Here is a 13,107-nt window from a genome sequence, read left to right as displayed (position 1 = left end):
TCAGCTTCCATAATTTACCAAAGAAATGCCAAAATCAAGTAGATGATAAGAAATCAAGGGGATTTTGGGACAGTGAAATATACTCCTCAGGTGATAGTATTAAATAGGTAAATTAAGTTTAAGAGAAGACTTGTTATAATATCAGAGTTATATGTTGAAAGTACATGATGTCCCATTAAATGAATGTGGTAGTCAAAAAGAGACTTTGGATGATTTGCCATATCAATGAGAGGTCACAACAGGATTTTAAAATCCGGTTGTATATATTTCCTTTACCACTATTGGTCATTACAAATAACTTGACATGCATAACGCCATGCTTCGTGGTGTCTACATGTAAAATAGTTGGATTTTTTCCTGTAGGCTTTACAAGGTTTTCCTCTGCTACTACGTCCAGAGGGTTAGCTATTCTGCTGTTATCACTAGAATCCTAAAACCAACCAGGGTCTGATTAACCAGTAAGATTTACTTAGTCACTCAGGCACCTACCCACTCACCTAATGGGTGATTCCGAAGTAGGTGCTATGAAATAGGTATAAGTAACAAGAAAGGAAACCTTTCTGTCCCTTTCGGTTTTTAGTATAGAGAAGATGAGCAGGTTGTCTAGCCTCAGAGCCCCTTGCTGTAACAGCTCTGGTTTTCTCTGCTGAAGAATGGGCCATCTGGTCATATTGCATTGAGGAATACAGTTTGAGGAGTGAGGAAATCATGCATATTCCTTCAATGAAAATGCTTAACAACATCAATTAATTTCAGTATTAGTATCACTAATTCAGAGTTGTTGGCATTCAGAATGCCCATCTATCTATGTCCTTGTAATGAAAGGAGAGTAAAAACAACATCCTGGGTCACCTCACAGAGATGTCGTGAGAACAAAATGCAAACGCTGTGGAAAAGTTGAAGTATTTCTGAACATCGATGAGTATCAGTGTGCAGTGAATGACTGGACCATTGAGAACTCATGGCGGCTGGAACTTCTGCCTGCATTTAAAGGGGCCACAGGGCATCTAGTGGGAGATGGCAGAAATTTGTTTGGACCTTTGTTGTTAAAACACTAGCTTCTGGTTCAAATGTACTGTACTGTTGAGAATTAAATCTATCAAATTGTTTTCAGGACTGGTGATATAGAATTAGCTGCCAGGTAAAGATATGGAGTCAGGAGAAAAGATGTCAATACCTAAGTTCATGTTTTTCATACTCACATGGCCTAAGCGGCAGAATTTAATCCCTTCTATTATGCAGGGAAACAGCGTTGATTGAATGCAGAAGGCTGCTGCTAGAAATACCTCTACCTAAAAATGAAAATCAGAATCATCCCCACATAAGGACCCACCTAATGACAACACTGATCGGAATTCTGTTTTCTCTAGAATATAACTATCAAGGGTCAGTATGATTCTTACGTGCAAATTGTATCATTTGTAGGGACTCAAGGGCTCCAAGGGCGACATGGGTGACCCGGGTGTGCCAGGTGAAAAAGGAGGAATCGGACTTCCTGGATTACCGGTATGTTTGTGTTCATATCAAGATAAATAATCAGAAAAGAATTGTATTATTAGCTACAGTCTCCTCTAATGGTTCATATAATGTTAGTATTTTTAAATATTTGAGGTATTGTTGTTTAATTCCTGCAACTGGGGCTCTACAACAAATTTTGAAGCATCTAAATAAATGAAATATAAAATAAGCCTTCATGTTTCCTGAATTATTTTCACTAGAAGATGGTAAAATAAATGAAGTTCATCACTTTAATTTAGTACATATAAAATAGTGATAACTTCATTTTTAAATAAACCATAATTTAAAAGTAAACAAACCAAAAAATGTAAAACAATTAAAAACCAAATTAGTCTGGAAATTGTTCTCTTTATGTGTATGATACTATGAGGTGGTATTTTTATGGTTTTCCCCATAATTTTTAGAGAAAAATGGGAGGGGAAATTGTAGGAAAATGTAGGAAAAGAATGCAGAAAACTTCACTGCCCTCAATTTTTAAAACAGGGAAGTGTATAAATAAATGTCAATGATAACATAGTTAAAAGACTGACCTTTCCCTTTTAAAGTGAGCACCACCGTAAAAAAATATAACATTTATAATATGATGTATTCAGCAATGTATAAGTTTAACCAATCGAGCCTAACTTAGTTTATATTGCATTTACTTTATATTTTATTTCACATATCGCCCACAGTCTAGGGGTTTGGGGAAGCTTGCTGTTTGAGGCGAAATGCAGGGGAATAAATCCTTCTTTTATATATCATGTGTACAGTATAAAAATTTCAAGACGATGATGGATTTTGGAAGAAAATTCAGCTGTTCCTTATACTTTGGAAATGACTTGACCGGCTCAACTCTCTTAATGGTCATTTGTAGGGTGCCAATGGAGTGAAAGGAGAGAAAGGAGACTCCGGATTGCCAGGTCCTCAGGGCCCTTCCGTAAGTCCGTGGTGGCCGAACTTCCATGACTCCCGAAAAACTCTGCAGCGGGCCTATTATTCACCTAGTTCCCCCTGTGCCAGATGGCTTCTCAACAGTGGAAAGACCATGAACCTCTTGGTTTGTCAAACTGTAGAATAAATACCTGTCAGCCCTGTATACAATAAGAGACAAAGTGTTTCAGAGGTCTCAGTTAGAAGCAATTTTTCAGAGGACTGCCTAATCCCGGGGAAGAAAAATCAATGGCTTTCCTGCGACACTTGTGGGTACAGCTTTGTGAATATAGAACATACCTTCTTTTTTTTCCTCCGGAGCCCTGTTGTTGCCTAGTGAAACACTGGAGGATTTAATAGTGGTTGTGGCATTATAGCATTTCTTGGTAATCAGTTGCTTCCTTTTCTTTTAATGTACTTTTGATTTATTCTGGCATTTGTAATACAACTGTATTTTTTCAAAGTTTTTTTTTGTTCCCATAAAGGAATTTCTGTACCTAGAGAATCAAACACATCATTTCTTCCCAGTTTCCTTCTTGCTCTGCAACTATTAATGGCCTTAGCAGAAACCCAGCAAAAGACTCAAGCCAAACCGCCTTATCTCAGTGAAGTAACCAAATCCATGTTTATTGTTTGGACACACAGATCATAGGCCCACCAGGCCCTCCAGGTCCCCACGGCCCACCCGGCCCCATGGTAAGTCTCCCTGCTCTCTGGAACGCAATCATTTATTTATGAGCATGCGACTCGGGAAGACACGAGCGCATTCCTCAAAACAGCCCGTTTGTAGCTCGTACTACTCTCCGTGGAGTGGATGGAAAATACGAGGTGCTCTGAGATATACTGACTTTACAGTGTTGTCTTTCACTCCCCCAAACACGTCGGTTGGAGAGAGATAGAGCAGCTTTTGTGATAGGAAAGTTGGAGACAGGCAGATCTGGCAAGCTTTACCCCAACCTTACAACGTGAACATTGGAAAATCATTCTAACCACTGCTCTAGGCCATGAGTAGCAAAACAAAATTAATAACTGTTGCCATTAATGAATGTTTCTAACCAACTTTGAAGACTAACATCCTTTAATGAAATGTCCAGTAAGGACATTTATAAGATAATATGATAAAAATTGAAGCTCACTTCCACAGATGTCATACGTTGTTGGATCTTTTCCTTTGCACTTTTGTGGCACTTCGATCGACACAGTATGTACTGCCGGCATCCCTCGGCGACCGACGTCGACAATGACCGTGTCCTCCCAGAACTTACATCCAGTGAGGCAGGCGGCCATAAACCAGTATAATTCTCCAAATGTCTAACGACCGTTGTGTTAAGACTAGAACATGGGAGGCAGAGAGCTTCCAGTGCTTTTGACTGGAGCAGGAGGGAAACAAGCCCAGCAGCCTCTAAGGTCCCTTTCTTGTCTATGGTGCCTCAATAAACCATGTCTTCAGTCCTACAGATTAAATAGAGACGGGGATCTCACTTTCCCCTTCTGTGCTCTAAGGAAGAGCATTGGTGGAATGCTCCAGCCCCAGAGCAGAGCCCCAGACCCGGCCATCTGCTTCTTACTGTTGTTACTGCTTCACCCACAAAACAATTACAGTTAACCTTATTTTCTTAACAGCTAAAGAGTTTATTAAGAATTAAACAAATGGTATAGGTTTGGGATTCTTATACTCCCTCCACTTTAAGTGAGGAGATTAAATTTAAAAACACTGTTTCACTGTTTCCTGTTCATATCATAAAGTTAATTCACTTAAAAGAATTTTAAATCATGACTGAAATGAAATAAGAATACTTAATAAATATCAGACACTTCCTGAAAATGTTATCTACAACTTATCTAAAGAGAAAATATTATTCCAATGTAGACGTATGTAACAAATTTCTAGATATTTGCTCGTTAAAAAATTTTCCTACTCTTGTATGATTTTACTGATGGGTATTTAAATACTCCTCTCTCCAATATTTATTTAAATTGTTTGAAAAGTTTAAAGCAATCCACAGTAAATTTTAGTTAATTTAGGTTGGCTAATCAGTCTCTATATTTAGATTTTCCGTAAAATGCAGGGGGAAAGCTCTGATTCATGCATGCGTTATGACTTCTTTCCATTGGTGAACATTTGCTACAACAACCTTGAAGAACTCGTCTCCGTAAAAATAAATACGCTCCAATACGCTTACCACTACTGCGTTAGAACCCCCTCCTCAGTCTGAAATAAGTGAGTCAGCAGGGTTCCAGACCTGACTGTCATCTCCGCCTTTTGTTCTGCCTCAGCGTGCTCAGCGCCTGGCTCTAGAACAGCCGGTAATGGAAAAGTTCCCCTCTCCACTGGCATTTAAAGTCTGGGACTTGACTTTGGCAAACTTCTGTCTTTTAAGTCCTATCAGTATTCCATATAAATTTATAAAGCACCTCACATTTTCCACCTAGATTTTTTAATGGGGATTTGAGAAATAGGAGTAGTGTGGATTTAAGTACAATACTTTTTTTTTCTGTTCTTTCCTTCCATATAACCCCTTCAGACTCCTTCCTCCCTCTCACAGATATTTAGCAGAAAGCATTGCTGGTAATAAATGTCCTGTGACAGAGCCATCCAGAAACTGGAAGGAACTTCCACTAGGTGCTAGCATCCACCGGCCTGCCTCTAACTATAGCTCGAACAAAAGGATTCTGGTTTTACAGCTCTTTTGTTACTTTGTATAATCACTTCTGCTGGGAAACTCAGTTCTTAATTAAAAGCTGTGTTTTTCATTTTCAGGGACCCCACGGACTTCCTGGACCAAAGGTAATCTAACAAATCCCTTGGTTGTTTGATTCCTGTTTCCTTGTTAATCATGGAGCAGCATGACGGAAGCATGTCTGTCCTGTCTTATTTACTTGTCAAGAATGTTGATGATCTTTAAGCCTTTAAGTATCCAGATGTTTAGCTCTCACAACACAGAATGATTTAGAACAAATTTAAGTGATAGCACCTGGAGATGAATTATTCCTCATTTTGCCTTTTTTCCTTGTCACTGCATGCGGTTCTTAAGTCACTAATCATAATATACTCAAAACCAACCATTTAGACCAAATCTGATGAGTTTCTCACACCAGTCTGGATGCTTTCTTATGATAGTATCTGTAGTTGTACATTTACATGTTATTGATACTTCTTGCTTGTCATATAGTAGCAGTACCACATCAAAATGCCTTGACTATCCAGCACTCTAATTCTGTACCCTCCTGGAGGTCACTGGCCTAGAATGGAGCAAGGAGTATCAGGTGCTCTAACCTGAGGAGATTACGCCTCATACTTTGAGACGCATACATGCATGTACTCTGGATTAACGAGAGAGCAATGGAGATCAGCCCCTCCTCTTCGGCATTGGCACAGCTTGTCTTGTGAAGATGGTCTCACCTGTTCTCTGCCTTCATGTGAACCAAGAGGACATCTTGGAGGATTGAAGTGAGCCCTGAAAAACAATCTCCTTCTTCCAGGGAACATGTGTGATGACATCTCATCTCAGCTTTGTCCCTGACAGGCTGTGTCCCCTTGGGCAGATTATGAATCCTGTCTGATCCTTTTTACCCAACTAGGTAACTTACCACATAGGGTCGTGAGAATTTAATAGCAAAATATCTGGTGCAGTTGTCGATGAGCACCCAATAAATGTCAGTTGTTTTATTTTCTTGTGATTTGATGCTTTGTTCTGAACAGAAAAATTTAGCTGGTCCACAAGGCTGTTTGAGAGAAGGTTCAAGTACTCTTGAAAGCTCCTCAGTAGTGAGTTGGTGCATTCAAATGGTGAGGGGTGAGAGAATACGTGCATGCAGTGTTGGTAGTAGGCATCAGAAGGGCAGCCCACCCTCTCCTCTGGAGCCTCCCTCGGGCTCACAGAAATCCGGGTTTTCCCTTGGTCAGACAGGTGACTCACCCAAGTGTGGGAGGAGTCTATGCCTCTTTATTCTTTGTAGAATAATTTACCTTCTGGTAAGGCCAGTGAGCAATAGTGTCTCAGAATCATGGATTACAGTTTGGGGTAAGAGCATTTTTCCGGGGGTCAGAAGAGAGAGCCCATCTATCCGTTGGCTCTGTGGTCTTAGTCGTCATCGAACCTCTCTGGGCCTCTTTTCCCACCCTCGGCTTCTCGTTGGACGTGAAGGCACCCCAGAGAGCAGCCCAGTCATGAAAACTCAGGCTAAAGCCATCAAGACTGTGTTTTTAATTCCAGGAGTGATTCAGATATCCCATTACCATTAAATTAATAAATGCCCAAGGTTCTTTCGATATCTAAAATGCAATGATTTTTTTGCCTACACTTAACTTTAATTGTACTTCAATCATAGACTTCAGAGAACTTTTATAAAGTTTCAAAGACCTCATAGACTACCTGTGCTAGTTCCTTGATTGTACAGATGATGAACTGTAGCCCAGGAAATCTAGGTTATTTACCCTAAATTACACTGCTAATTAAATGACGGATCTGGGACTGGAATTTAGGTCCCTCATTGAAATTTGGTCTTTTTGCCACTGAATTAGATTGTTTATACATTCAGCTTCTCAATTAATGACCATTCCTATCAATGCATGATTCCTCAGCAAAGAATTCCACAGCCTTCCCAGGCTTTCCTGCCTATCCATCATCACAAGACCACTCGCTGAAAGACCACACACATACGAAAGCCAAGTATCTCAAGTTTAGACCAGTTAACTGAAGTTGACTATTGAGCCTTGGCCTTAACCTCACATTAACTCTAGCTCTGTGACATCCCCAGGATCAAGCTTTACCAGCCAGAGCACTTTGGGATTTCCCATAGCGGCAGCACATGACCATCCTATCTTTAGAACCCAGAATTCCCCTAGGTTGGGCCCACATGTGCCCATTACTTTGTGACCCCTCTGGAAGTTCAAATATATACCATGGTTCTAAGGATGAGCTATTTCCCAGAATTTCCTGATCAGAAGAATCACCAGGAAGGCTTATTGAAAATACACAGGAAGGCTACTAAGGTCTAGGTAGGGCCCCGGACTCTATGTTTAACCAGCACCCCACGGATTCCATCGTCAGACAGAGGGGGAAACACCAGCCTCCCACTGGGTAGACCCAATCTCTCCCCACTCCCACCCCACCCAGAAGGACTCTACAGGGCTTTGAGACTGAAGGCATCTTTCTTTCAAGTCTCCCAACATTTTCTTGATGGATTTAATGTCTGTGCTTAGAAGTTGAAATGTGAAGCAGTCAGAACTCTATTTCTCACATGCTGCTGCTGATAGAAAATAGGTGCACCGTATTCTTAGATTTTTTTTTTAAAGAAAAGAGTCAACAAAATTTATCACTTCCCCTGGCTTTCGTCCTGTCACCCTAAGCTAAATGCAAACCTTCTTTATTCTAACATTGGGCAGACGAGACTACTACATGTAAGTTCTGTGATCTTCCTGTTCTCTTCTGGGATTGGCTATTTGCTGTCTCCTCTATTGATTAATCCGTGTGGGGACCTGACTTGGCAATGGCAGTGAATGAGGACTCACTTAATGGCATTACTTCAAACACCAGCTGCTATATTTTCAGCTCATTCCCCTGGGCAAAATGCTTAAAGGCTTAAAATGTCTGTATGTAACACTGTCCTGCATATTCCAGTTTTCCATCGCAGCCGAGTAGGTTTTTTATTGCTGAATCTCCTTCAGCATCCTCCCTTCTGATGGTCTTTGATTCGCTTGGTCAGAACAATCTAGCGTAGCACCCGTTTCCCTGATACACAACTGAAAAATTCAGGACCTCAGTTATACGTATATATATTTTGATGGTAAAGAGCACACTTTCTAGGCAGTTTGGTTTCCTAGAATAGTATTTGTCAATTTCAGCTCGTTAAGTTTTTAGTGTTTTAAAAATTAATGCCGAACCGATACAAGACAAATCTAGCCTGACTCAGCTGTTTCCTAAAACTGGAATCTGCAACCATTTCAGAGACTGGCTCTCTTCTCTCATAGTTGAAACACCCATGATAGCAACCAAAATTGGCATTTGCTTTTGCATTTAGGGCGAACCAGGGTTAAATGGTGTTAAAGGATTGAAGGGTGAACCAGGTCAAAAGGGTGACAGAGGACCCCTTGGTCTTCCAGTAAGTAAAGACAATTTTCCATTTCAGCGCGCATCTCAGACTTTCCTTCCTACCTTAAGTAACAACTCCAGTTTACTCAGCGACTATCTTATAGTCGAGATTTCTGTAGTTGGAGAACGCCTTGTGCTAGCGCAGAGCGCAGCCCAGTTTTGTCTTCTGACGTCTGCTCCCCGTCAGAGGAAGACCCCATAGCACCCAACGCCGTAAGTGTTGCGTCCTTCAGTGGCAAACATGCCCACCTTCTGCCTGGAAGGCTGACAGCTCTTCTCACAGCAGTCTCCTCTTGAAAAATGTATTGTGCTCCTAATTTCTCCACACATTTTCATAATTTAGTGCAGTTTTAAATTATTCGTCAATTGTTTTTCTCCTTCAATGCCCAAAGTGTAGCCCTTTGTTGGTGGCAGGTCTGCAGTTGGCCCTTGTCGATGGCATGGGGTCGGCGCCGCGGCTCCTTAGTCAGTCACACTGTGGTCTGAATGCTGTGTGTTGTATGTTTTGGAAATGCTCTCCTATGACATTATTGTGGCACTAGTGGGAAGGACAGAAAAGTGCCAGTCTTTTTTCCACAACAACTAAAAAGAGATTTTTAAAAAATATTCATCAAATATGAGGTTTTTGTTTCAAGCTTTTACTATGATGTTTATTCAGTAAATGCTGATAAAAGTCAATAAAAACATTATAGATTACATCATTAAAATATGACATAAAATTGATAGCAGGAAATAGTTTACACACATTTTACACATAAAAAATTGACAGCCGCTTATTTTATTAAGATACTGTATCTTAAGTACTAAGGCATTGTACTTGATAACCAGTGCTTTACATAAACCAGGGGTGTGGTAGATGCTCAGTATATATTCACTTATGGAATGGGTGGTGCAAGCCTTGTGTTACAGCATAGGTTCAGTCACACCAACTAGATAGTGGACATCAGGCATCAAAGCTCTGTAACATGTGTAAGTCATTAAATCACCTTCCAGGTAAATACATTATCGCTGCAAAAATTTTACCCTCTCCCTATTGATTTTTAAATGTTGTAATAGTGGTGACTCTAAAAAAAAGTACCAAAAGGCAAAAGAATATTTGGATTTCTATTTCATTTAAACCCTTAATCCGATTTTTTAAAAGTTTGCCCTAATTTCAAATGTAGGGCTAGTGATAAGTTTTACACAGTGTCTAGCAGAGAACGCTACATGTGCTAGCATTAAGCAAACAGCAACGCACTGATACAAATTTTTAATTATTGCTAACTAAAGATGTGTTTCGCAGTTAGAGTCTGACTCAGCGTTATGAAGAAGGAGTTATAAAATGGGATCTAAAATTACTCAAAATATACATGGTGCAGCATCATTGGTAGAGTTTACAGCTGGAATAGATTTTTTTCCCTTCATTTTGTATTATTGATTACATCTCAAGCACAAAATGGGAAAATAGTTTGGCAACCTTGCCAAGAGAATTTATAGGGCGAGTGCATCATTTTTCCTAAATACTCCTTGATTATTAGATAATCAATATTTTTAAATGACTATAAGTCAATATTTGAGTTTTGATATATGAAAGCCATATCAAAGAAGTAATTGTGCTTATTCTTGAAATAAGCATTGAAAATGTCATCTTTTAATCATATGCTGGGTGTAGCCTAGAGCCCAGGGTGAAGAGAAGCATGCATTATCTGAGAACGACATTAGTTTTTAAGGCGCTTCCCCATCGGACTTTGATGCAATGATTATTTGAAGTGAACTGAGGAACAATTTTGTTTGCCATAGTTATTTTTTATTTGGACTCATGAACTATTTTGGCTTTTTCCTGTTCCTAGAAGTCCCTCTAGTGGTGACTAATGTGAACGCAGTTAAGGACAAACCAGAAAACATTGACCATTGTTCATGTAAAATCCAGACTCACTTGGCAGGTTCAAGTTCTGCATTTGTTATTCATAAATGCTATTTTAACAAGCAACACTAGAGCTCTTTTCTTGTCCTCTGAAATGATAACCTTGATTGATTATTATAATGACCCCTTTCTTAGGAGATGGGCCATTATTTTTCCTTCAGAACTTAAAGAAAACTATTGTGAATAGTACAGTCTTTAGAAAATGAATTTCATATGGAAGTCAGCAGCCTGTGATGGTTACTGGTACCTACTTTAAAATCCACTCTATAATCTCATTAACTTGATTTCTAAATAAGAATTTGTCAAATGGAATTGTCATTAAAATGCCATCGTCTGTGGGGGTGTTTATTGTCCTGTGTTTGTTTTTTTTTTAACTAACAATTTGTAGCAATGTGATATTCATCCCAGAGCCCTGTGACTGAGTATTATGTTGTTTGAAGTTTTACACTTGTTCATTGGTACCTCATACTAATCTCTGTTCTTGTCATTCGTGTTACACCCACCAACCCTGCTACCAACCAAATCACACAGGGAGCATCTGGCTTAGACGGAAAGCCAGGAGCCCGGGTGAGTCAGTGCCTCGTCTTGCTCCAGCGCGTTTGTGGCTATGAATTCTGTGCCTCAGGACAGACCCTTTCACTCACATGCTCTCATGAAAAGATGAGGGTGCAGGGTGCCTAGGACTGGGGAGAAACGAGAAGGAAGAAAAGGATAGAGGTGGAAAAGGGAAAAGTGAACAGGGCCTGGGCTGCAGCTCTGTTAGACGCACAAGCTTGCCTACAGAGCACGGAATTCAGGTGTGGATTGCTTGCCGGGTGAGAATGTCCACTCTAATTGGCGTCACTCTCTTAGATCCCGACAGATTTTTCCACAACCAATGGACATTTCCTGTAATTCCATGAGAGAGGCCCTCTGAAGGGATTAAAATCATGTGAATTTATTTTAACTTGCTTTTTCTTTTATGTTTATGTTTATATTAGAAATGTAACTTCATTGGAACTAACTTTCAAATCTTTGTTCATCAAAATGACTTGTCTGTCTTCTGTCATTTTGTCTCTTTTCTTTGGCTCTTAACAGCTCCACCTCTTAAATTTCAGCCACTCAGTATTTACAAGTCTTCTGAAGGTGAACACTGAGTTCAGGCAGTAAAAGATCAGTTTCAGATGATGAGAATTCACCTACGTTAGAGTGAATGTAAAACCCTGAATTATTCCATATCGCAAGGCTCTAACAGAATAAACAAGAACAGGAGAGAAATAAAGAACACATAAAAACTTGTGCCGAATAGTTTCATTTGCAAATTCTGTAATAAATTCTTTGCAAATCTAAGCATAGTCTTCCAGAAAGTGAGGAAATATATTGAAGTCCCTGCTATATTTTTAAGAATCAAAAAGAAATTTCAGCTCTTCGGTTCTAAAGCACTTCTTCAGGCTTTCACCTTCAGGCAGTCATTGCTTTTCCTGGACTTCAGTGTTCCTATGTTCATTCAGAGGTCGTTCATCTGCCGCAGAAATCCTAATCCTAAAGCAGGAGGCCAGAAGGCAATCATGCCTTTAAAGCATCAGCTGCCTGGTTTATGCCTCATAAGCCTGGTGACTTCAGCCACAACAGAACCTGCGAGAATAATTCCTTCCCTCTAAGCCCCCCACTGCTCCCAACAGAGCTGAAGAAAGTTTGGTTTGAACACTGTTCTCATTTATTTAATTCTTTTCCACTTGTGTAACTGTTCAAGCCTCTTAAACAGCTGAATACAAGGCTTCAGAGCATCCGTGGCCAAGGAAGTGGGGGTGACGTTGGGGTGGAGAACGAATGCAAACTAGAGGTGATAAGAAGGAAAAACAATTACTATATTTTTTAAGATTATGGGGGCAAAGTGAAGAGGTTCCATTTAGTCAGAGAGGAAATGTATAATTAAGTATGATACACAGCTTTTTGTGTGTGCCCTTCATTGAAATATAGATTTATATAACTCATCCCTTTTCCATGAGTTTCCTGAAAACTACTGGCCTGAAAGAATTGAGTATAAAGCACTTTGCAAGATGAGTTGTCGTACCAACATTCTCAGGCGTCATTCACCCAGGAAAGGTCCAGGATAAATTACAGCTGCCTTTCTGATAGCCCTTGGGATATGCCTCATATTATCTTATTTTTATCTTTCTTTTAGGGTACAGATGGCCCTATGGGACCCCATGGCCCTGCAGGTCCCAAAGGAGAAAGAGTAAGTTGCTCCTGAGGTTTCTAAGCTGTGACCTAGAGCATTGCCTTTTCATTTTACTTGGACTGAACTGTTCCTTTCCCAGGAGAAACAAAGAGCCATCTAATATTCAATGAAAATAGATATCATCTTAAGTTCTATTCAGAGCCGTGACGCTGAGAGAAGAGAACAGCAGAGAATTAACGCGGAATATGGCGGCCTTACAGAAAACAATGCATACATTTACATAGCTAAATAAATAGCTCAGACCATTCTTTCTGAACCCATAAGGAAGATATTTTTATTTGGCCTTAGTCCAGTAAATAGAAGTCAATGGGGCTAAAATTTCCAGGACTACATATTCTGGTTGATAATCTTTTATATAAAGCTACCATATTCATTGAGAGTAAGTCATAACTTTTTTTAAAGAAAATGACAAAACCTAAGTATTCTCCTCCACACAGTTACACATGCTCCTGTTTACC

The 13,107-nt window shown here is 39.8% G+C and overlaps 1 protein-coding gene across 1 annotated transcript in view; it reads left to right on the top strand.

Moving 5' to 3' along the window:
- The window catches only part of LOC128780756 (collagen alpha-1(XXV) chain-like), a 28,857-nt gene that overhangs the window by 4,920 nt on the left and 10,830 nt on the right, over positions 1–13,107 (top strand). The window contains exons 4-10 of the mRNA XM_053923466.2: positions 1,426–1,506; positions 2,375–2,437; positions 3,076–3,126; positions 5,192–5,218; positions 8,455–8,535; positions 10,960–10,995; positions 12,593–12,646. Of these exons, the coding sequence (XP_053779441.2) occupies positions 1,450–1,506; positions 2,375–2,437; positions 3,076–3,126; positions 5,192–5,218; positions 8,455–8,535; positions 10,960–10,995; positions 12,593–12,646 (369 nt within the window). The 5' untranslated portion in view covers positions 1,426–1,449. The remainder of the gene's footprint in view (positions 1–1,425; positions 1,507–2,374; positions 2,438–3,075; positions 3,127–5,191; positions 5,219–8,454; positions 8,536–10,959; positions 10,996–12,592; positions 12,647–13,107) is intronic.

Source organism: Desmodus rotundus, chromosome 4 (assembly GCF_022682495.2).
Source record: "Desmodus rotundus isolate HL8 chromosome 4, HLdesRot8A.1, whole genome shotgun sequence".
Classification (NCBI taxonomy): Eukaryota; Metazoa; Chordata; class Mammalia; order Chiroptera; family Phyllostomidae; genus Desmodus; species Desmodus rotundus.
Note: the sequence above shows the minus strand (reverse complement) of the source record. Positions and strands in the feature narration are given on the sequence as shown.